We start from the raw sequence: 24,067 nt of genomic DNA, 5'->3' as shown, positions 1-24,067 counted from the left end.
TGCAGCACTCCCTCAGTATGGCAGTGGATTGTCAGCCTAGATGCCACATGCCAATTGGGAATAACTCTTATTATAAAATATTAGTTTTACAATTTAGTTGGATTTTAAGATAAATTTTTAATTTGAACTAAAAAAAAATATTTCAACTATGCTGCAAAATTACCTAACCATTAATTATTGTTAAATGGAACTTCAGCAACATCACATTCAGCAAACTGGTTTTTTTAATCAATGCAAGCCTACATTATGCAGATGGTTTTGATCCTTTTACAGCAAGTTTACTGGCATCAGAAATTGATTGATTTTTCACACTATGTAATCTAAAACTATGCAAGAAAATATGTAATATGTAAACTTCAAGCAACTTTGTCATTACTGTAATAAATCAGTTTCATCTGTTCAGCAAGCAAAAAAAAAAAATCTACATTTAAAACTGCAGTATATCTTTTCCAATGATCACCCTGGTCAATCAAAATGACTGACAAGCTCCATATAGTCATATTAATACAAAAAAGGAGGGCATCAGTAACTACTGCACAGCTTAAATACTAAGTAATACTAAATAGAAAGTAATTGGGACAAAACATTTGAAGACAATGAAATAGGGATCTTACTTTCATTTTGTAACAAATTGTAAAAATAAATTGAAAACAGTCAAAGGCAAGGGACATCACTGGAACTTGTTTGATGATCACTACTGAGTCAATTTGAAGAACGTTAGCAACTTTCAATATTTCAAATGCTCACAGTGAATGAGAAATGACACACACAATGTACGGCTTCTCATTTCCTATACTCACAATAGTCATTACATTATAATCCACTCCAGCTTCCAATAAGATAAGTGTACATTCAGTTTGTCCATTTATACATGTCAGATACAGAGGAGTCTGTTCTCCTTCAGCAGCATGGTTTATATTTGCACCATAAGCAATAAGCACTTCAGTGCACCTGTAAAGAAACCACAAATCAAATCATTAAATGAAATTTCAAAAAAATTATCAATAGATGTTTATTTTTCTTAGCAGATGATCAGACACTAATGTCTTTCCAGATTAGAAGTGCTATCTCTTAGTGAGGGCACAGTACATTGGTGGACCATGGGTCAATAAAAAAAACACCCCACAGGCGGTAGGACATGGATCTCCATTACGATTCTTCACATACTGGGTTCACAATCTATGACACGCCTACAGGCATATATAGGGCAGTTACCTGGGTGGGGTGGGGAAGGGGAAGTGGAGAGAGAGGAAAAAAAAGAGGGAAGAGGAGAGGAAGTCACCCTATGCAACCCTTATGCAATTCCTAATGCTCAGATTGAGTGCAACACTGCCAGAAACCCAGGAGGAGATCACATGCATGCACTATCGGCTGCAAGGAAAGAGCAGAAAATGCCAGCACTTACTTAGTAAAAATATATTGCAGTACCAAAATACACAAACATTTTATAAAAGGCATATTTACAGGCATTTCCTAAAGTAAAATTAAAAAGGCCAACATTATTTGAACACAAAAGCCTAGAAATTGGATTGCACCCAAATCAGGGCGCGATCTCAGTGCTGTGCATTCTGCTCATGTCTCACGAAGCCGACAGCAAAACCACAACAAATTGGTCCGCAAACAAGCATTAAGCCCTTTGCATATGCAAATTGGGGGCCTACAGAGGAGCCCTAACCAATTTGGCAAGCAGTGCACTTCCAGCATGGAATGAGCGCGCATATACGTGGCAAACCGCACACCACACCATTTTGGACTCAGACTCCTGTTTTAATCCTGTAAAATGGGCGCACCATCCAATTTCTAGGCCAAGTCGCCCCAAATTTTTGAGGCAGTCACATAGGATGAATGTTTAGATCTTACCCAACATGCCCCTCTGCAGCAGCTGCACACAGTGGTGTGAATAAATTCTTTCTAACAGCATCAACCTGTGCTCCTGAGGTCAGCAGCAATGTTACACAGTCTACAGGGAAACAGTTTTTAAAAATTATAAAACTATATAAACACATTCTCAAGAATCCAAACTCCCAAGACAGTGTTACACATAACAATATGATTCATAATTCTGTAATAAGATTGACATATTTCAGATATAATGCAAGTCAGGTTTTGAAAATTGCTGGGTGGTAAATTAGCAAACCTGTACTCTATCCGCCCGCAGCTTACCAAATTACCTATGTACTGTTTTGTCTAATGGGGCAAAAAGATGGCTACACAAGCTTGAAACCAGAATTGTATAACAATTATCACTGTGTAAAAATGTTGTTAATTTATTTGTCAAGATTGCTTCAACTGCAAAAAAGTCAACCAACAGGAAATTTTGAAACAAATCATTGTAGCTGTAATTATATTAACAGTAATGTTGGAGTAAAAAACTGGCAGCCATTAGTAGTTTGTTCTGTGTTGAAAGGAGGCTTCTTCCTGCGCCCACCCCACCCCCCCAAAAAAAATACTCTAACTAAATGCCATCAGTACTGACCAACTGCTTCAGCCTAGCTGCAGGGCATATGAAGTAAATCATGCATTTATAGCTTATCTTTGGTGCAGTTACAGAAGTAATGACAACTTTGGGAGAAAAATGTAGGATACTGTGCTTGCCTGTTGGAAGACATTATACTTTCAGCAATGTACACTGAACAACATTCATATTTTAGTCCATTTGTCAACAACTTAATTTCCTACTTTGTGCAGCCCTAAACCAATAAAATAGTGCAACACTTTATCAATCAGGAATTGTCTTTAAATAATTTGTTTCTACAGCTAATCTGCTCTTTTCAAATGTATATACCCTGCGAGGCATCTCTGATCATGACTTTTAATCCAAATAATACTTAAACAATCATCCATTCTTAAATCAATGCCCTCTAAAGAGAATAAATCAATTACAATGTGCTCCTTACCACTTTCTCCCCTAGTCATGAGGGTGGGCAAATGGCCTTTTCACTGACCTCTAACATTGGTTGCCTTCAGGCAGGAGGGTGGACTGGTCTATGACCTATAGCTCTCCGTTGTGGTCAGTAGTGTTGACATGGATTTGCAGTGGTGGTAAGCAGCGCCATTGGAACATTACAGCAAAAATTGTGCAGACTTTCCTTCATTTCTTGTGGAAAAATTGCAGGCTACTGTTTATTAACCTACCTCCCCCTCTAGTTCTGAGAGCCACTCTTCTGCATCCTCAATCCCAAGCTCACACTGGCACTTTTCTCCCCCAATTCAAAATCATGAAGAGTTTAGGTACAGTAATTAAAGAGAAACTGTTCCCACTGGCGGAAAGGTCGAGACCCAGAGGACACCGATTTAAGGTGATTGGCAAAAGAACCAAAGGCGACATGAAGAAAAACTTTTTTACGCTGCCTGAAAGAGTGAAGGAAGCAGATTCAATCATGGCTTTCAAAAAGGAATTGAATAAATCCTTGAAGGGAAAAAACTTGCAGGGCTACGGAGAAAGAGCGGGGAATGGGACTAACTAGATTACTCTCACAAAGGACCAGCATGGGCTCGATGAGCCAAATGGCCTCCTTCTGTGCTATAACCATTCTATGATTCTAATTCATGCTGGAGCTCTTAGGAACATAGGAACAGAAGTTGGCCATTCAGCCATTCAATTAGATCATGGCTGATCCGTCTTTGATCCATATTATAAGAACACAAGATAAAAACATATGAAATAGGAGCAGGCCATACGGCCCCACTAGCCTGCTCCGCCATTCAATAAGGTCATGGCTGATCTTCAACCTCAACTCCACTTTCCCGCTCGATCCCCATATCCCTCGATTCCTTTAGAGTCCAAAGATCTATCGATCTCAGCCTCTGTATCTCTTGATACCTTTACCTAACCAAAATCTATTGATCTCTGTCTTGAAAACTTCAATTGACCCAACAGCCGTAGCTTTTTGAGGAGATAGTTCCAGATTTCCACTACCCTTCGTGAAAAAAATGCATCCTGATTTCACTCTTAAATGGTATAGCTCTAATTTTAAGATTATGCCACTTTGTCCTGGATTCCCCCGCCACAGGAAATAGTATCTTTATATTTACCCAATTGAATCCCTTCATTATTTCAAACACTCAATTAGATCTCCCCTCAGCCTTCTAAACTCAAAGGAGTACAAGCCTTATTCAGTTTATCCATCCTGGCCTCATAATTTAACCTTTTAAGCCCCAGCATCATTCTGGTGAATCTGCACTGTACCCCCTCCAAGACCAATATATCTTTCTCGAGGTGCAGTGCCCAAAACTGAATACAGTACTCCAGATTGGGTCTGACCAAGGCGTATTGTAGTTACGCGCATAACTTACTTACATCCAAAATTCCACGATCTTTTAAGCCACGTACTTGGTTTGCGCCCAGATTACATGTCTCTCTGGGCGAAAACATGAAGGAAACTTCAGGCCACTGTATTGGGTCAGTACTGTGAATATTTTACAAAACTGAAACATTTTGTAAGTTTTTTAATTTATCTACGGCCTGAAGCATTACAACCCCCTTGAGATAAAGGCCAATTTCCATTAGCCTTTTTGATTGCTTCAGTGAATGTTTCAGTTTTGTAAAATATTTTTGATTATTTTTTGTACCTGTGTACTTGCTTTTACTTGTACCTGTGTACTTGTGTGTACTTGTGTGTGCATGGACACCTATATCTCTGCTCCTCCCCAGCTCCTAGTCTCTCGCCATTAAGAAAATGTTCCAATTTGGCTATACATATAATCTCCCCTCCATTTCACACAGTTACTCTTCTCTCTATTCCCCCACGTCAAACTGGAACTTCTCTCCTCCACAGTATCAGTTGATACTGGTACTTTTCTCCTCTCCTAGTTCTCACTGGCACTCTTTTCCTTCTCCGGTTCTCTTCTTGGCAGAATTTGTTCCTCCTTTCCCAATTTACGCTGACAATCCTTTCACTTCCTCCCAACCAGTTTACTGGTATTGTTATTCCTTTCCTGCCCCATTCACAGAGACAATCTTCCTGATCCATTGTGTTTTTCTCCTCTTAATGCCGGTACTACTCTGGAGAATTCAACTCTGCTGCACATCTTGGGTGGAAATTCCTGATCTTGCAAAACTATTGTGAAATTTTCAGCTATAATGTGCAGCAGAGTTCAAGCCCTTGTAGCAGGTCAGGTAGGAGCTGAGAGCAGCACTGAGAGGTGAGTTGGGGAGCAGAGCAGAATCATTTTTGCAGGTTAGCATGACTTTCATGGATTCTACAATAAAAATAATGGCCCAGGTGATGATTTTAGCCAGGCGATCATGGGACTGGCCAAGAACGCCCATTTTATAGTATACAAGTACATACAAACCACTAATTCTACGTGTCACTACTGAACAAGTACATTGAACAATGATAACTGGAATTACTTTTAATCAGCTCAAATGACCCAAGTAATCTACAATTTCTATTGAAACTGAATGGATTCCAATTATTCTAAACTTCTTAAAATGTTACAGCTTAAGTGATGCAGCGAACCTATCAACTTTTTTTTAAAAAGAGATATCTTGGTGAAGGGCCAAGACAAATGAAACAGAGCAACATCAAGGCTGAAAAGAGAAAGACAGAAGGAAAATAAAGAAGTGGATAGGTGAAGCAAGGGAAGTTTTCTCATCTTGGATAAAAACGAGAGTAGAAATGTCTTGATTTCAGCATAGTGAGGATGCAGGAAGAAGGATGATGCATTTGGAACGAGAGAGGAAAGTTCAGAGGAACAATAACAACAATATTGATAAAATAGAGAAATAAAGTAAAAAGGCTCTGCCTGACTAAAAGTAACGCAAAATTATATTGTTATTCTGTGTTCATTTTTAATGTGATTAATCTGCAACTGCTTTTCTGTCTTTTGAACATAAACTGGTGGTGGTTTGTTTAGTAAGTAGGGCTATTACAAACCTTAACTGCATAGTTCATTGTAGAAGTGTTAATAAGATCTGCGAGTGTTTCACAATTATTAACCCCTTTTTATCAGCTCTCCACAAAAAGCACAGTTTAGCAACATGCCAACTAGGGATCATGTGAACTAATATTTTGATTTTTTTCCCCCTTCGAGTTGTAAAGCAAAAGTAAATTCCAATATATTGAAGAAATCAATTTTATCAGGAATGTGGAACACCTCATCAATTGACATTTTGGCCTTGCTGCAGTTATACTGCCAACATACATTTTGTGTTTTAATTGATTTTTTTTAAACAGTTAAAAATCCCTTCATTTCATTAATAATTCAGCTACAATTAGGTTACAAAATAATGGCTGAGAAATTCCAATATTGCCGGGAACTAGCGCATTGATGACTTAGGCAAGAAGTACGAGTGCCTCATTTAAATATGAATGGAGAGCTGCCAGCATCCTTCCGACTATTGATTGGCGGCTCGCCAACTGGGAGCGGGAAATTGAGAGTAGGTGACAACATTTAAATGCAGCCTGCACCTCAAGGGGAGGGTCACTTTGGCTCTGTGAGCTGATTTATCTTCAGACAGAGAAAATTGACAAGCAGAAATGCTGGAGCAATTCAACGATTTCACTAGATCTGCTAAGGTGAGAATCCTACTCACGTCTCACTTATTCTCTCCTTAGCCCTGAACCACCTGTAGCCCCAGCATTTACAAGGCTTCTCTGCCCTGTTTCTCATTGCTTTCCTCCAATCACAGCAGCACTTTTCCCTCAACCTCCTTTTGCAGTTAGTGGCACACTCTGCACCTGACCTCACAATCGATCCCCTAGCCCATCACTTCCTCACACCTTTCAATGATTAGTTGGTGACGCAGAGCTGTGATAGCTGGCAATATCTCAGCCACAGAAGTCAAAAAAACTCCTCCAAACCCACTAGCAACCTACAACAACTAAACAGAGATGTATTGGTTACTGATTCAACCTGCCTGATGTCTGCACCAAGAATCATTGGGCGGATCTATAAACAAGCATATCCAGTGTTCCCACAATCCAACTTTACATATTTCAACTATTTCAGTACTCCATTCAGACAGCTGCCCAGGATGACTAAAAGTTGCCCAGGCCAATATGGTGACCGCTGAACTTCCGAAAAAGATCAGGCATGGGTTACCACCGCCCAAAATTTGTCTCCACTGCACTCATTTTGCAGCCCAATTTCTCCCTCAAAATGTTTAGGCCCCCAAATTACAGCTCAGTGTTTGTATACATGCTCTTTAAAAGCAAACATTCACGTAACCTGAGTTTGATTTAAGTGAAGCCCATACAGGTCAGTGGAAGGAAAATGCCTCCTTGAAATATTCATAAAGTAATTTAGAAATGTAACACAACCATTAACCTATTCAAATGACATCCATTTCATCTATCTTGGCATTCATTCCGCTATCATGTAGCCTCCCATTTTGCAACTGATACTGATAGATACACTAATCTAAAAAATATTCCAGCTTCTGTCTTTATAATAAATGTGTGGATAAAGGATAACTGAAATTATTCTCTGAAAAATAAACCAAACAAAATAATCACACTACTAATCTACACAGCATCAGAATGAATCAACAGAATCAGCCAAATACTGTGTACAGTTCTGGTCACCCTATTATAGAAAGAATATTATTAAACTAGAAAGAGTGCAGAAAAGATTTACTAGGATGCTACCGGGACTTGATGGTTTGACTTATAGGGAGAGGTTGGATAGACTGAGACTTTTTTCCCTGGAGAGTAGGAGGTTTAGGGGTGATCTTATAGAAGTCTATAAAATAATGAGGGGCATAGATAAGGTAGATAGTCAAAATCTTTTCCCAAAGGTAGGGGAGTCTATAACGAGGGGGCATAGATTTAAGGTGAGAGGGGAGAGATACAAAAGGGTCCAGAGGGGCAATTTTTTCACTCAAAGGGTGGTGAGTGTCTGGAACGAGCTGCCAGAGGCAGTAGTAGAGGCGGGTACAATTTTGTCTTTTTAAAAGCATTTGGACAGTTACATGGGTAAGATGGGTATAGAGGGATATGGGCCAAGTGCAGGCAATTGGGACTAGCTTAATGGTATAAACTGGGCAATATGGACATGTTGGGCCAAAGGGCCTGTTTCCATGTTGTAAACTTCTATGATTCTATGAAATACTGTGATGCCAAAGGATGAATTTTCAATTCGAGTAAGTCTGCTGGAAATGAGCAACATTTCTCAAAATCACAAATCCCTTATGATTTTTTTAATGGTTTGGGACACTAATGCATAGAATTTACAATCTGTGAATACCATAGCTGCTGGTCTCTGACCCATTTGTCTCTCCTTGTTCATAGTGCCAACCTCTGAGTTGAATTCTCGTCCAGGAGAATGCGGAATACTGCTTTGCTCCTGGTCTATACATTTTAGGTGTTTTAGGAACGCAGATATTCACGCTCAAAGCATTGTGACAAGTTTTGAATTTGTCAGGAGATTCCCCCTGCTGTGTACTTTTAAAATTTGCTTTGGTGGTGCAACTGCCTGAGGGGATCGCATATCACTTACTTCTGAAATCAGGTTGGGAGCATGTTCCAGAATTTATTTTTCTGTTGTTGTTAAGTGGTATAACTGAACAGTAATAAAGGTCATTACACCATGAGGCAGTGTAATCAGGATGAAGCTTCAGCCTTGGCATTCATCCAGTACTGTCAGCTTCTATTACTGGAAGGATGAATGTTGTAACATTATTTATGCTGGAATGGGGACAGAGTTCTGAAACTCATTCTTTATAATGAGCTGGAGGTCCCCATTTCATCATAAAATCTGCTTGAAGATTTATTATAACCATTAGCAGATAAGGAGGACAACAGCAATTCTGAAGCGATAATGGTAATTTAAGATTTGTACTATGCAGTTTCTGTTCTGCTGAACTCATTACAAAAATGTTTTCTATTATCTTGCATTAATGCCCATTCTATTTGCTAATCAGACCACTTGATGATAATCTACATTGAGTTTTCATCAAGTGAGGCGGTTAGCTAGAAGAGGTTTTATGAGCAAACCAAAATCATCTTTAACAACCAGCTTTTCATTTTTTTTTAAACTATTAAATTAAACTGGAATTAAAAAATTAACATGACTTAATCATAGTCTTTTTTGTAGGGAATAGTAAATATATGCATTTATCTGTGTCAATGTCAAAATTTATCCATGTAATTACATATATTTGCTGTACAGATATCACAAAAGAAAAAATATTCCTCTATTAGCTGCAAAACAGAAGTAATGAAAGGCTGGGAAGGATTCCCTACATAAATTCCGGAGCTGATTAAGGTGTTAAGATAGTTCTTATCAAAATGTTAAAAGTCCCAATTAAGAAAGATGATGACGATCGCCACACACCAAGAAAAAAAATGTTAACGAATCAATAACAGCCTCAGCTGTATACACCACTCAGTGGGATTTGTGCCTCTGCTTTAAATTATAGAGTGTATCTTCCAAAAAGTGTTGACCTTTGAATTTCGCAAATTATATCAAGTAAAATTAATATTGGATGGTATGGTACTGATTTTTTTACCTCATGGGACAGGTCATTATTTGCACATCTTAGAAGAGACTGCAGTTGACTTGATTTTTTAAAGACTACTTTTTAAAGACTGTTATGTTTTCTTCATTATTTTAGAAATGGCTGTTTTATTACACTATTGATATTTTCAAAACTGAATTTCACCAATGTTATCACATATGTTATTGCATTAGTACTTCTGCTTTTAACTATCTTCCAATAAATGACCTTGCAATCTATATATTATTAATATTCTTGTGTGGCCACCTAGGTACTTCTTGTCACAAACCTTACAACAACAACTTGCATTTATATAGCGCCTTTAACATAGTAAAATGTCCCAAGGCACTTCACAGGAGTGTTTGCAAACAAAATTTGACACTGAACCATGTAAGGAGATATTGGGACAGGTGACCAAAAGCTTAGTAATAGGTTTTAAGGAGCATCTTAAAGGAGGAGAGGGGGTATAGAGATGGAGGGGTTTAGGGAGGGAATTTCAGAGCTTAGGGCCTAGGCAGCTGAAGGCACGGTCGCCAATGCTGGAGTGATTAAAATCGGGGATGTTCAAGAGGCCAGAATTGGAGGAATGCAGAGATCTCTGAGGGTTGTAAGGCTGGAGGAGGTTACAGAGCTAGGGAGGGGCGAGGCCATGGAGGGATTTGAAATCACAAATGAGAATTTTAAAAGCAAGGCATTGCTGGATAGGGAGCCAATGTAGGTCAACATGCACCCCAGGTGATGGATGAATGGGACTTGGTGCGAGTTAGATTCGGGTAGCAGAGTTACTTCCTATTGTCATGACTTTTGGCCATGCTTCTCTGTCAATATTCACTATTGTATGTTGCTGTATCAACATTTCCCCATTCAATTTTGCTATGTTGACTGTCACAATGTGGTTGCAAGCTCTGGCTATGGATTGATTAAGAACATAAGAAATAGGAGCAGGAGTAGGCCACATGGCCCCTTGAGTCTGCTCTGCCATTCAATCAGATCATGGCTGATCTTCAACCTCAACTCCACTTTCCTGCCCAATCCCCTTATCCCTTGATTCCTCTAGAGTCCAGAAATCTACCTCTCAGCCTTGAATATATTCAACGACTCAGCATCCACAGCCCTCAGGGGTAGAGAATTCCAAAGATTCACAACCCTCTGAGTGAAGAAATTCCTCAACTCAGTCTAAAATGGCCAACCCCTTATCCTGCGACTATGCCCCCTAGTTGTAGACTCTCCAGCCATGGGAAACAACCTCTCAGCATCTACCCTGTCAAGCCCCCCTCATAATTTTATATGTTTCAATTAGATCACCTCTCATTCTTCTGAACTCCAGACAGTATAGGCCCATTCTACTCAACTTTGCATCTGGCTTGTACCTGACATGCTCATAGGGCATAGGACAGTGCTTGATGTATTTGATGGGGGAGGGGGGAGCATGCTGATTGGTTTCCTTTTAAGTGAATGCAAAATTTGAATTAAAAAAAACTTAAGCACCAAAATATATTTCACGATCTCTTACAACAATAGCAACTTGCATTTATATAGCGCCTTTAACGTAGTAAAACATCCCAAGGCGCTTCACAGGAGCAATTTTCAAGCAAAATCTGACATCGAGCCACATAAGGAGATATTACAATAGGTGACCCAAAGCTTGATCAAAGAGGTAGGTGTCTTAAAGGAGGAGAGAAAGGTAGAGAGGCGGAGAGGTTTAGGGAGGGAATTCCAGAGCTTCGGGACTAGGCAGCTGAAGGCATGGCAGCCAATGGTGGAGCGATTAAAATCGGGGATGCACGAGAATTGGAGGAACGCAGAGACCTCGGAGGGTTGTACGGCTGGAGGAGGTTACAGAGGAAGAGAAGGGCGAGGTCATGGAGGGATGTGACATGAGAATTTTAAAATCGAAGCGTGCCTGGACTGGGAGCCAATGTAGGTCAGCGAGCACTGGAGTGATGGGTGAACAGGTAAAAGAAATTACCCTTAGCAACAAAACAAAAATCACATCCCTCAAAATCAGAGAACCATTGGGTACTATAAGTATTTTTTGTTTCTACTTCATTTCCCCTTCTATCACTTCTCTCCCTCCTTACCATTTTAGGGACGCCTGATGAACACATTTTGTTCCTTTGGCCCACCCCTAGAGTCATATTTTTCCTACTGCCTTCACAGGGCTCCCCTCTCTTACCAGCCTATGCCTTGCATTTTGTTGCTTTCCTGAATCTCCTGTTTTTAACTTTGACCTTCTTGCATGATATTTTTGGAGCCACTGCACGTGTGATCCTCCTGCGCTGTACACACATACGATTTTTCTTGCCTATTATACACTACTGCTTCTCAGTGCTGATGTTTGGGACAAGATGCATCCAACACTTCTTGGCCCTCAGTGACACGCTAACTATTTCCAGGCTAGCCTCCCTGTACGCATAATGGCACAATCTGTGAAATTTTGGCTTCCAAACAATAATTAAGTAACGTGTACTTATAAACGTAATGAGAATTTCTACTCATTCCCTTACCTCAGGCACAGGAAATATATTTAAAAGAAATGGAATTCCATTCAATCTGCATATGTAGCAATGATACTGCAATACGCTGGTAAGCTTATTTTATTTCAAATGAATTGATTAAAGTTTCTGTTTGAACTCTTCAAAATTGTTAAATGCTACTATTAACTTTTGTAAACAATTTTACAACACCAAGTTATAGTCCAGCAATTTTATTTTAAATTCACAAGCTTTCGGAGATTTTCTCCTTCCTCAGGCAAATTCACAAGCTTTCGGAGAAAATCTCCGAAAGCTTGTGAATTTAAAATAAAATTGCTGGACTATAACTTGGTGTTGTAAAATTGTTTACAATTGTCAACCCCAGTCCATCACCGGCATCTCCACATCATGACTATTAACTTTATCAGTGTAATGCAAGTTTTTATATTTCAATAACTATCTTTTAAACATTGATTGTATTAAGACTTTTCAATAATTTTAGGGTTTTACAATTACATTTAGCCATTTCCAATCTGTTTAAGCACTTTCCCTCGTTTCAACAAGACTGAACTCATCAATCTTCTTGTTTCTGACTTGACCTGACTTTTCAGGCTTTCCAGACCATTCCATCTGTCAAGCCCTTACTCTCCCAGCACAATCAAAGGCATTTTGTTTCTGTCATACAGTGTCATAGGGTCCTTTCAACCAATCAGATCACAGAACCAGAGACAACTCTTGCTTTAACCAATCACAATGTGCTGAACAATGCCCACCCGGAGGTCAAAGGTTTTTAAGTGCTAAGCGTCACTGAGAGGTCCCATTGATGCTCTGTACACCCAGGCTTCACAACTGCATAACCGCTGACTCAGAGATTTACCAGCCTATTCTTAAACAAGGGGAAATGAAAAATCAAAAATGTGTTTATTTTTGTAATTGCTTGATTATCCTAATGATGGAGGTATATCCTTCAATCCAATTGATTTAAGCTTTGAATTTTTTTGCCAGAACAACAATTATAATGAATGGGACAATACAAAGATTTAAAAGTCTGTTATGAGCCTAAAGTATAATGCCACAAAAGATCACTTCTATTATGAGCTGAAATGGTAATGTCACAAGAGGGAAAGTTGATCGAACTAAGTGCATCACAAACTGTGCTTAAATCTGTTTTAAAAGAATTGCAGATCTCAAAACTAGAAACATGCTTAGGAATATTAAGAAATGATGCAATAATGCAAATTAAAATTTAAGTTTACAACTAATAATCAAAATAAAAGAAATTTACCTGTATATCCATTTTTAGCAGCAGAATACAAGGCAGAGGAACCTTCCTCATCGGGATGATTAATATCAATTCCATCTTCATTTAGCAGCATTGACAATAAAGTGACATTTCCCTGGGCAGCAGCTTGGTGAAGCAGAGTGGACCTGCCACCCAGGGGGACAGGACCACCAGGCATTAACGAAGGAATTAGGGAGGGAGACCTGCCTGTGAGTTAAAGTGAAAAATTTACAGGGGGAAGGAACAAGTGAATAAAATGTTTGCATGCACTAATATTGCAACATAGAGGTGCTAAAGAACAAGCATGTTACAATTCATGATCAAAGTCACACATTGTTTGCATTTATTCAATATGAATCCTTTTATTAGAAAAAATATAACCAACCTTGAGAAAATAGGCTGGTTATATTTTACAACTGAATGAGATTTTTATTATAATTAATGGTTATTTTAATCGTATATTAATAACTTGAGAGTGCCACACAGAAGCTATATTGGAATTGTACGCAATGCAAAAGACATTGTCCAAAACAAATTTTTAAAAACCTATTTTGGAATGTTTAGTGATATTATTTCAATTGCTTCTATTGGGAAAAGTAAACAGATCATAACAACTGAATTGTTAAGTTTAATTATTTTCACAGAAACATTTTGTTTCAAACCATAAATATTGCATAGAATCATATAATTTATAAAAGATGGTTTGTAATGTCTGTTTGCAGGGACTAAAGTGGATTAAAATGTTATTGCTTTTATTTAGCTTTTCACATTAAGATGAAAAAGTCACCATTATAAAACATCTAATGACATTGTATGTACAGGAGCACTTAATCTGAAAATTATTGTTAATATGTTAATGAATTTAAAAACTAATAAATAGAAAAATGATCACTGTAAAAACCAGGACACTTATTTTATAAATTAAAATATACAACTAAGATCTTGTACTAGATCTTCAATACACTCCTGTTGTATTTACAAATAGTACTTTGAGGTGCCCACGTTAAAAAGGTTAATAAGCAGACATTAACTATTATCTGAGTATTCAGTTAGACTGATGGTGCAAAATAAAAACAATCAATCTGTTGATTTAGAGGTAAGTTTGTTTAGTGAGTGAAGTTTATTGCACAATGTACGGAAGGCTTTGTGTATCCTTCCTTGAACAAAAGGCTGCAAAAAACAAAAGAAGCAAGATAAAAGGAAAATGTTTTTGACTAACCCCATCACACATTCTTTGAATGGTCATATACAAAAATCAATGACAGATTGTTAATATAAATAAAGCAAAAGTAGGTGAAGGCAGGCAGAATGCAACATTACGAGTGCAATTTATAAAAGTAACTCTTTGTGCACCAGGGTTGCCTTTTTTTTTAAAATAGCATTTTAGAATTTCAATAAGATTCAGATACAGAATGTTCAGTATTTTAAGAGTTGTTATAATGACGCACAATCGACCTTCTTCTCGATTATCCCATTATATTTCGATTTTTGCATATAAGAGATAAAGGAAAGCATGTTCAGCAAGTGTAAAAGAAATTCAGTATGCAAAGGGTTAATGCAAACGGCTAATGCACAAAGCTGATTGGTTAGAACACATGTATGACAGTGTTTCAAGTGCTCAGTAGCATAAAGGGAAATAAGGTAATACAACTTTACATTCATCAGACTTTTTTTAAAATGCAAGGCGATAAAAGCTGCATAGACTACAAATGTATCAGTTACTAAGGTGGTAGCTTCTTAAAGCACTGCATGACATGCACTGATCACAAGGTCCCAGGGATAGAAATACAACTGTTGGCATCAGCATCAGTGAGTGATAGAGCTGGTTAATTTCAGACCCAATAAGTCATTGTTTTTCTTTATCCTCAATGCCAATTAAGATTGGATACAACACAATGATAACTTGGGCACTGATCAAGTATTTTGTAACAAGGCTAGTGGAACAGGGAACAGAATCTTTAAAAAAAATTGGAAGTGGAAAAAATATTTATATAAAATTCCAAATCTACATCTGAAAATGTGCGATCATTTAAAAAAAAATTCTCCTGAAGATTTGCATCTCCATTTTCCACATCTTTGGATCCCCTTCACCTATAGTGGGTGAGTACATAACTCAGACTGCAGATTCTTCCATTGGAGAGGGGAGGCCTCTGCTGCAGGTGGAACATTGGGAAGTCCACTGATGCACAGATCAACCCAGTCTTCTTTAAAGGGCATAGTCTTCATGAAAAAGTGTTCTGAAGTGTGGTTTAGGAGCTAGAAAGTATCACATAAGAAGAAATTATGCTTTTTGTTGAGATTTGTGCCATTGTACTATGGGTTTGTAAACAAACAAATTTTCCAAATATTTCTTCATGAAGATGATACTCCTTTTAGGTGAAGACTTAGCCAGTTCATGGCCAAAGAGAAACCTGCAACTATATAAGTAAATGTGGAAACACCTTAACATGCACTAGTGGACTTTAATAAATAAAAAAAATATTATTTTGGGAAAAAAAACTATGTTCACACATAATTTATATGGGGTTTCAAAATTGTCCATCGTATTATTGTATTTATGTGAACACCTATAGCTAACCATAAATTCAAAAAGCTTTTCTTGATCTGACCAATATTTTATTTTAATTTGCATCTCAATAGGATTGATTTTTGCCTTGTTTTAGACTATGGGTGAACAAAATCAATAAAAGAATCTTGAAAGAAAGGCATTTTGCATTTATCCTCAGAGATTTGTTGTATTGGAAGGAAGAATTGACATAGTATTTCAATCCCTTTACCTGATGATGTGATCAGTAGATTGTCTGTGTCACATGGTCTAGTGGATGAGGTTCTTTTGGTTGTACTAGCAAGGTCAATGGAGGTGCTGGAGGCGATGGTGGTGATGATGAGGGAACATTCTGAACATGCTGTTTGGTTCAGCTCTGGGGATAAGGAAGGCTTAGCACCCACCTGAGATGCAGCCACGGCAGGGACAGCACAGCCAGTAGATGCTATATCGACCGCTGGCTTAGGTGGCAATTGTGGCAATGCTGTCTTTGGAAGAATCTCCTCATTAGTTCCCTTAATTCCTGGATGTGGACTGGAAGAGGATGAGGCCATGGTTCTACCTTCAATCCGAGTGTTAAACCCAACAGTTGGGGAACGACTCCCATCCATAAAAACTTTTAATGGTGGATGAGGGGAGGACGGAGTCTGTGAAAGTCCTGGCTTTTTTGGAGGAATAGGTGGAGGATTTCCTCGGTCAACTCTTGCTCCCGTGGGAGATTTTAATCCAGCAGGGGAGTGACTCAAAGAACTGGTAATTTTACCAACAATCTGTGGATAAGTTGATCCCTCACCTGTTGTTGGATGTACCAATCCAGATTTTAAGTTACTAACAGTAAGATTTCGGTTTTCTGTGCCAAATGGAGATGTATTGTTGGTACAAGGTGGCTTAACTATGCTTGGTGGACCTGTGAATCTTGAAAGAACCTGGCTGACAGTGTTCCGAGCCAGCTGTTTGGCAGGAGAATTATCCCGATTAGTGGGAGATAAATCCCGTGATGGGGACCCTGTTATAGCACTACCATGTTTTTCCTGATCCACAGCTTGGGCTTGAAATTTAAATCGAGCAGCTTGAATTCTTGGACTCAATCCTGGTTGTAAAGTCGTGCAAGTACTTGGTGAACTCAAAGTCTGCATGGTTGATCCTGGTGAAGAGCATGGTGATGATGTCCCTGAAGAAGGAGGAGAGGGAACTACAGTATTGCTTAGCAAAAGGGATGTACCACTCACCAAGTGTGGTAATGCCCCAGACAAAGGACCAGGACTGGTGCTGACTGAGGGTCCATTCTCCAAACTGGAAGCAACAACTTTGGTTTGTGTTGTGGATATAATCTCTTCTGAACTAATTGTTGCTAGTAGTTTATCACCGATTGGCTTTACTAATGCTGTATTGCTAGACACATTCAGTTTTGTGCCTCCCACTGACAGAGGATTTACGGCAGAAGGTTTAACAGGTACTGTTAAGGTTGTCTTCTTAGTGTTACTTTCACTGGTAATATCAACAAAAGGTTCTGTTTGGGAAGCAACAGACAACATACTTTGCTTACCTAATCCAATAGCCATGTCTTTATTTAAATTACTGGTCAGTGAAGTAGTTTCATTTTCTTTTGTACAATTAAGCTCAATCATTTTCTTGAAACTCTCAACTTCTAGTCTCAGATCTTTGGTACGGTTTTCCTCACGGTTAAGTTTGGCACGCAGCTGTTCCCTTTCAATGTCAAACTCCGAGAGTTGTTTTTCCATTTTGGCCTCCATCTGTAGGCTTTTCTTTTTCTCAGCCATCAATTCCTCCTCCAATTGAGTGGTCTTCTTTTGCTCTTCATCAAGGGTTTTGGTGGTGTCTGCTAGCTTCTGGCTTTCATCTACTACTTTCTCAGCAAGCTGTTTGCACTCTTTCACCAGCATCATTACAAGTTGTTTATTTTTGATTCGTTCATCCTCAAACTGCATGGACAACTTTTTATTCTCTGCCTCAAGTTGTTTTAATTGGGATTTCTCGAACTCGACCTGGAAGAGGCCATAAAAATCAATTAGCATCTAAGAAACCTTTGCAGTATGAAATTTACATTAATAGGCTTTAAATCTGTGCAATTTACTGGCTCTCAGTGGTTTCATTAATCTATATTTTTGTGTGTAGGTTTATAAGATTCATAATTAGTGTATTAGGTATTTTTAAATCAATGAACTTCGGATTCAACATCAAGCATGTTGGATCGTTGAGTGGACCAGGCCAAAAACCTAAGACTCTGAATAGGAATTTGCCTTAAGAATTGAGTGTGCCATACTAGAACGAGCAATTTACATATTAAAAATGGTTTAAAAGGAAAATGCCTGGGTATGGTCCTTTCACACTGCATTCATTTTTTGGATGAACAAATTGTTAATGTTACACTGCAGGTTCAAAATGATAAACAAATATGTTTGTACCTGTGCTAATTATGAATTTAAAAAGTTAGAGGACATGGTGAAGGTGGGCAGATAAGGAAAGGTCTAAAACATCAAGGACGCTAAATTGGGCCGCGTAGCGCCCGTTGTTTCGGCGCGACATGGCCTCTCTGACATCCAAGATGGCGTCTTGGATGTGCAAACACGTTTCCAGCGTGACGTTTCCAGATGCCATCTTGATATAGGAGTTAGCGCAGGCGCAGATAATGAATGCTGGAATCACGTAAAGTAGGGAGAAAATGGCTTCTATCATTGTGTAAAGCTGATTTAAAGTGATAGACACCATTATGGGACTTAACACTCAACTTAACGCACAGTCTTAACCTCAAACATCTGAATGTGTCTTAAGAGTGCCTGGAGAACCCCCCACCAGCACTATTTAAAGGGACCATGCAGGATTTACAGGATAGTGGCTGGATTATTGCTTCTGGCTGCCGAGACACTTCTAACTCTTTTGGGAGGTCTCCTACACTTGAATACTAGGACGCGGGGACATAGACTAACATTTAGAGCCAGGATGTGGAAGAGTGAAGTTAGGAAATGCTTCCACATGAAAAGGGTGAGAGATGTTTGGAACACACTTCTGCAGACGGCAGTTGATGCTAGCTCACTTGTGAAAGTTAAATCTGAGATTAACAGGTTTCTGTGAACCATGGGTATTAAGGGATATGGGGCTAAGGTGGGTATATGGAGTTAGGTCACAGGTCCACCATGATCTCATTGAATGGCGGAATAGGCTCGAGGGGCTAAATGCCACTGCCACTTGCTGCCTCTTGATATGCACCATCTTCTCCTGCAAGAAAGTGGGACATGTGTCTGGGTAATGTGCCTATCATGGTTGTATAGATTCCAGTGTGTGTGGCCTGTGAGTTGTGGGTGGGCGGCTTGAAACAGTGGTAATGTGTAAGGGTGAGAGGAAGCATCTGGTTGGAAGAGTTGAGTACTGATGGAAAGAGTTTGTTGGTGTGTGGGGGATGGGGGGGGGGGGTATAGTGCGTGGTGCAGTTGGTAGGAGATGCCATTTAACAGTTGACCTCACTCACCTTGACCACTCATGTCAAAGCATTGAACTTCTTCCTGCACTGCATCCACGTTCATGATGCTGTGCGCCTGGCATTGACTTCATCCTCCGCTGCCTCCCACTCCCTTTTGGATATATGTCTGGAAGGCCTCTTCCCCCCCCCCCCCCCCCACCCCGTGGATATAGGATGACCCTCCTTCTGTCCACCTCTTGCACCACGGTCTCAAGTGCATCAGCAGAGAACCTTGGTACATGCACTCTCGCAGGCCTGGTACCAATTCAGATTGGCAGACTGGTTATGTCTGGCGTGCAGATTGGGGGATGTGGGATTTAGTAGTGCGCAACCTTTATTCAATGTTTGAACATAACTCATCAGTGTGTAAACATAGGGATGGGACCTGCATCTGTGTTTTACGTGTGCGATGCCTGATCTCTGTTCAGACTCCGTGCAGACAGTAGACTGTTATTTTCAGCAAATAACAGGTACCAGCTACCTTTAAGAGATTTTGAAGAAATATCCTCCCTTTAAGAGATTGAGCTCCCTCTAGTGGTGGAAAGTGCAAATTGCATTGATTCCACGTGCAAGGCCTGGAATGGAACGCTGACTGCAGGTAAGTCCTCGGGTGGGCCGAAACTTGCGTCCTGCCTGCGCAGGGGTCATTGGGCGCAGGGTAACAGCACATCATGCTACCTACACCCAAAAACGGCCCCTATCCAATTTTTCCCCCCAAGTCTCACATTCACCACTCTTAAATTTCAGTTTTTAATATAAATATTGTTTCTTCTCATTTATTTTTCCATTGCACGAGTATTTAGAATATTTTGATGTTTGCAGATTGTGCTTCTGAGTCTGTTTTGATTTAATACAGGTGATGCACAGTGACAGATAAAATCACATTACTTGGACAGGATAAAATTATGGTCTTAGACTCTGACTTTGTATATTTACACATAATGTTCTGGTAATAGGTTATTTTATATTTTCCCCTTTTTTTTTCCTGAGTTCTTTTGCCTTAACCCACAGGCTTGATCTCCAAAACATAATGTCCCTCAAATACTAAATACAGGTCAGTAAAATTTAATTGAATCATTTTTAATTGCAACTTACAGCAGCAGGAACCTGCTGGGAGTGCTCTGAACACTCACTAAATAACTTATCGGGAAGGGAAAACTATTAAGCATTTTCACCCGACAAACATGCACCAAAAAAATAAATAAAACACAGCCATGCCCTGAGAAATGGATTAAGAATAATGGCAGTAACATTATGTTCAAGAAACATTTAAAAGCTGGCATATTGCTGCCAAAACTTTATATCAGAAGTTAAGTGTTAAGTCCAGGATTAGAACAATATAATTACTTTGACATTTTGTGGAGATGTTTTTACCGAGTTTGTACTCTAATTTCAGTTGCATTCTGTCGCTCTGCAATATTCTGTTTTGCAAAAATAACAAAAAGTTCCTTTTCCAAGAGACAGGAACACTTGCAAATCTAAATCAATTCATGGACATAACACGGCACATCACCTTGCCACTTTGAGTAGAAAATTAAAGAGCAGACCTAACAACAGAAGCCACTGAGTGCAATCTAGATTGTACTTGATTTAAATGTGGCATATTAAGAGCAGCAAAAAATACATGTACGCATCTTAAGAGAACATAGAAGACTGATTTTAAAAGTAGTTTTCTTTTAAAAGAAGAAAAGGAGAGTTCTTTTAAGTGTTTAATTCACACAATTACTGAGAGAGAAATAATTACTACAGAATCCTTTCACAAGAAAGATATGATATACTTGCCTTAGAGGGGGTGCAACGAAGGTTCGCTAGATTGATTCCTTGGATGAGAGGGTTGCCCTATGAGGAGAGATTGAGTAAAATGGGCCTATATTCTCTGGAGTTTATAAGAATGAGAGGTGATCTCATTGAAACATATAAAATTCTTAGAGGACTTGACAGGGTAGATGCTCAGAGGCTGTTTCCCCTGGTTGGAGAGCCTAGAACTAGGGGTCATAGTCTCAAAATAAGAGGTCGGCCATTAGGACCGAGATGAGGAAAAATTTCTTCACTCAGAGGGTTATGAATCTTTGGAATTCTCTACCTCAGAGAGCTGTGGATGCTCAGTCGTTGAGTATATTCAAGACTGAGATAGAAAGATTTTTGGACACTAAGGGAATCAAGGGATATGGGGATCGGGCAGGAAAGTGGAGTTGAGGTAGAAGATCAGCCATGATCTTACTGAATGGCGGATCAGGCTTGAGGCATCGTATGGCCTCCTCCTACCCCTATTTCATATGTTATTATAACTGCAATAAAAATGCAAAATATTCTAAGCCATAGCAAGGCTAATTTATAAACTTTGCTAGGAGGAGATTACTGGCAGAGTCTTTGCATAGCTTTTGAAACATTCAATAAAAGCATAAACCACATACATATGTTTGAAATTTAACTTGTAATACCAACTATGTAAAATTAATGTTTATGCAATTGGTAATGGACAGAAATTATTATTGAACTGAACTGAGCTAGTCAATGAATCAGGGCACAACATGGAAACATTTTAAAAATAGCAAGGAGATAAATGACCAGTTAATGTGTTTTTGAGAGTAGTGTTTAGGGGAGAAATGTTGGTCAGGACATCAGAACTCTCTGCTTTTCTATAAAATTGTGCCAAGGCATCTTTAGTAGATTCCCTAGCAGTTGCCTCTAATAGAGGGTTGTGAGTGGACCAATTCCTCTCTGGTGAATAGGGGGTGGCATATGGCTGGGGTCAGTGGGTGCAGAATGGGCAAAGCAGGCAAATAAATTGGGAAAAAAATTCAGGTTGGAGTGCGTAATCTAAAGATCTGTAGCTCATTCAATGTGCCAATAAAATGATTGGCACAAAATATTTAACTATTAAATTGTAGCATGTCTGGGATTCATTTTAATAAACTGATAAAATGTATGATGAAAATATATCAGTTAGTCCCTACAAGCATTTTATTGGGGACTGCTCATATTCAAAGCCTGTATGATTGCTGGTTGTCAGAATTCTGTATCCTTGTTATGAATACTGCTCACATTTGACACATTAAGCACATGGTATACAGATATCATGAAAAAAAATCAGTTTAGATGTCAAGTAGCTGATCAAGTTTTGCTGAGTCTTCAGTTAAGAGCAACTTTATCTGGTACACACCACTATTGTAAATTATTACTGCAGCAATGGTAGTCTTTCATTCAAATTTTCAAGAATGCTAAATAGCTTTTGTAACATTCTAATCAAGGCCATAAATTATTCCAACCAGCCAACTCAAAAGTCAGTTGCTATAATTTCAAGCAAGTCTTATTTTCACACCTGCTGTAAAAGACGCTCACGCTCTTTCTCTAGCATGTATGTAACATCATCTCCCTGGGCTGCATCTTGGGCATGTTTATGCCTCTCCTCTTCAAGGTCCAAGATGACCTAACAAATGAAAAGTAATGACAAACTCTGTGAAACCCTTTTCTTGATTTTAATAATAGGGCTCATCTTAATAAACCATGATTTCTGGACTGATTATGAACAGCATGGCTGTGTTTTGTTCCATCAACCTCCAAGAACAAACATGTCTCCAAACCAACTTCTTTTTTGAAGAATTCGAAGGTTGATATTTAAAAGCTTTAATTTGTGCACAACGGAGTATCAGACTTGCTATATTACTCTTCCAATTGAGACATTTCAACAACCAATGATGATTTAATTTGCACAGATAACTGGCTGGAAACGAAAGCCATTTAGGTAAAGCCTACCACCTACCTTTCGATGTCTGATTTCAGCAGCAGCCAACTGTGCAGACATTCTCTCCTGCATCTTTTTGCAGCGGCCCATGACTATTTCCAATATGGATAGGGGACTGGTGCAGATGGGCTGCTTATCTCTGTTGCCATCTCCACCACCTGCTTCATAGTCTCTCTGCAGAGCCAGGAAAGGATCACTGAGATTAAACCTCCCATACCGTTCCTGCATAAAAACATCCTTTCGGCGAGACTGAAATGACAACAAATTAAATAGCATTAGCAGGCAATCCAGAAACAATATTTTTAGCTTTATTACAAATCATGCCTATTTGAGAACACACTGATGAAGGAAATAGCACTGCCTTTAGGATTACCCACGCTGATACATATGGGATATCTTAACTTATTTTTGATTTATTTGTACCATATTTTCAATAGAAGCATTTCGTTCCAGCTATTTACGTAGAGAATTTGTTAACTGTGTCTATAACCTAACTGATACAGAGCAATATCAGGTACCATTTTTTAGTTCCTTTAATATTTTTCAGTACATGGATCACTTAGGAGGTATGGTGTTAATCGCTTCTATATTGATCCTAATTACTTGGTCAATGTCCTTATAGATAATAATAAATGTGATTTTAAAAATCCAGCCAGTTTACATGTAAATGTTGGTAACTTATTCTGCTATATATAGATAAGAAAAATGAACAGCCCCAAGTAAATGTGATCAGCTAGAGTTCTGTTTCCATCACTGAATAACACCATGTACGTATAAACCATCTTCTTTGGCAAATCTGAGTGATTCAGGAAGAATTGATACTGTGATTCTCTTTTCAGAAGGTCATTTGGACTAATCACACTCATGGGTGAATCAATCTGGAAAATACCCATGAACGATGCTCGCCACTGAATCCTTAATATTCCCTACCGTGCTGTTACATTCAGTTCTCATCAATAGAAAGAGACATTCTCCCATTTGTTTCTCATTCTTTACTGGGATTCATGAGGCCCAAATTTATTTTTAATGAAAATGCCTGTTTTTCCTCCACAATTAATAGCCCACTAAAGGAATGATAGGATTGCAAATGAAGTCTTT

At 38.8% G+C, this 24,067-nt stretch overlaps 1 protein-coding gene across 4 annotated transcripts in view; it reads right to left on the bottom strand.

Moving 5' to 3' along the window:
• cttnbp2 (cortactin binding protein 2) overlaps positions 1–24,067 on the bottom strand; it is a 125,591-nt gene that overhangs the window by 48,288 nt on the left and 53,236 nt on the right. For 2 of the 4 annotated variants that reach the window (XM_067999531.1, XM_067999533.1), the window contains 6 exons: positions 22,988–23,218; positions 22,547–22,654; positions 15,979–17,752; positions 13,205–13,408; positions 1,861–1,960; positions 801–951 (listed from right to left, as the gene is read on the bottom strand). In XM_067999531.1, the coding sequence (XP_067855632.1) occupies positions 801–951; positions 1,861–1,960; positions 13,205–13,408; positions 15,979–17,752; positions 22,547–22,654; positions 22,988–23,218 (2,568 nt within the window). The remainder of the gene's footprint in view (positions 1–800; positions 952–1,860; positions 1,961–13,204; positions 13,409–15,978; positions 17,753–22,546; positions 22,655–22,987; positions 23,219–24,067) is intronic. The other 2 variants (XM_067999535.1, XM_067999534.1) reach the window with 2 other exon arrangements.

The sequence above is a fragment of the Heptranchias perlo genome, chromosome 18, assembly GCF_035084215.1.
Source record: "Heptranchias perlo isolate sHepPer1 chromosome 18, sHepPer1.hap1, whole genome shotgun sequence".
NCBI classification, from domain to species: domain Eukaryota; kingdom Metazoa; phylum Chordata; class Chondrichthyes; order Hexanchiformes; family Hexanchidae; genus Heptranchias; species Heptranchias perlo.
The sequence above is the reverse complement of the archived record's forward strand: the minus strand, read 5'-3'. Positions and strand labels throughout refer to the sequence as shown.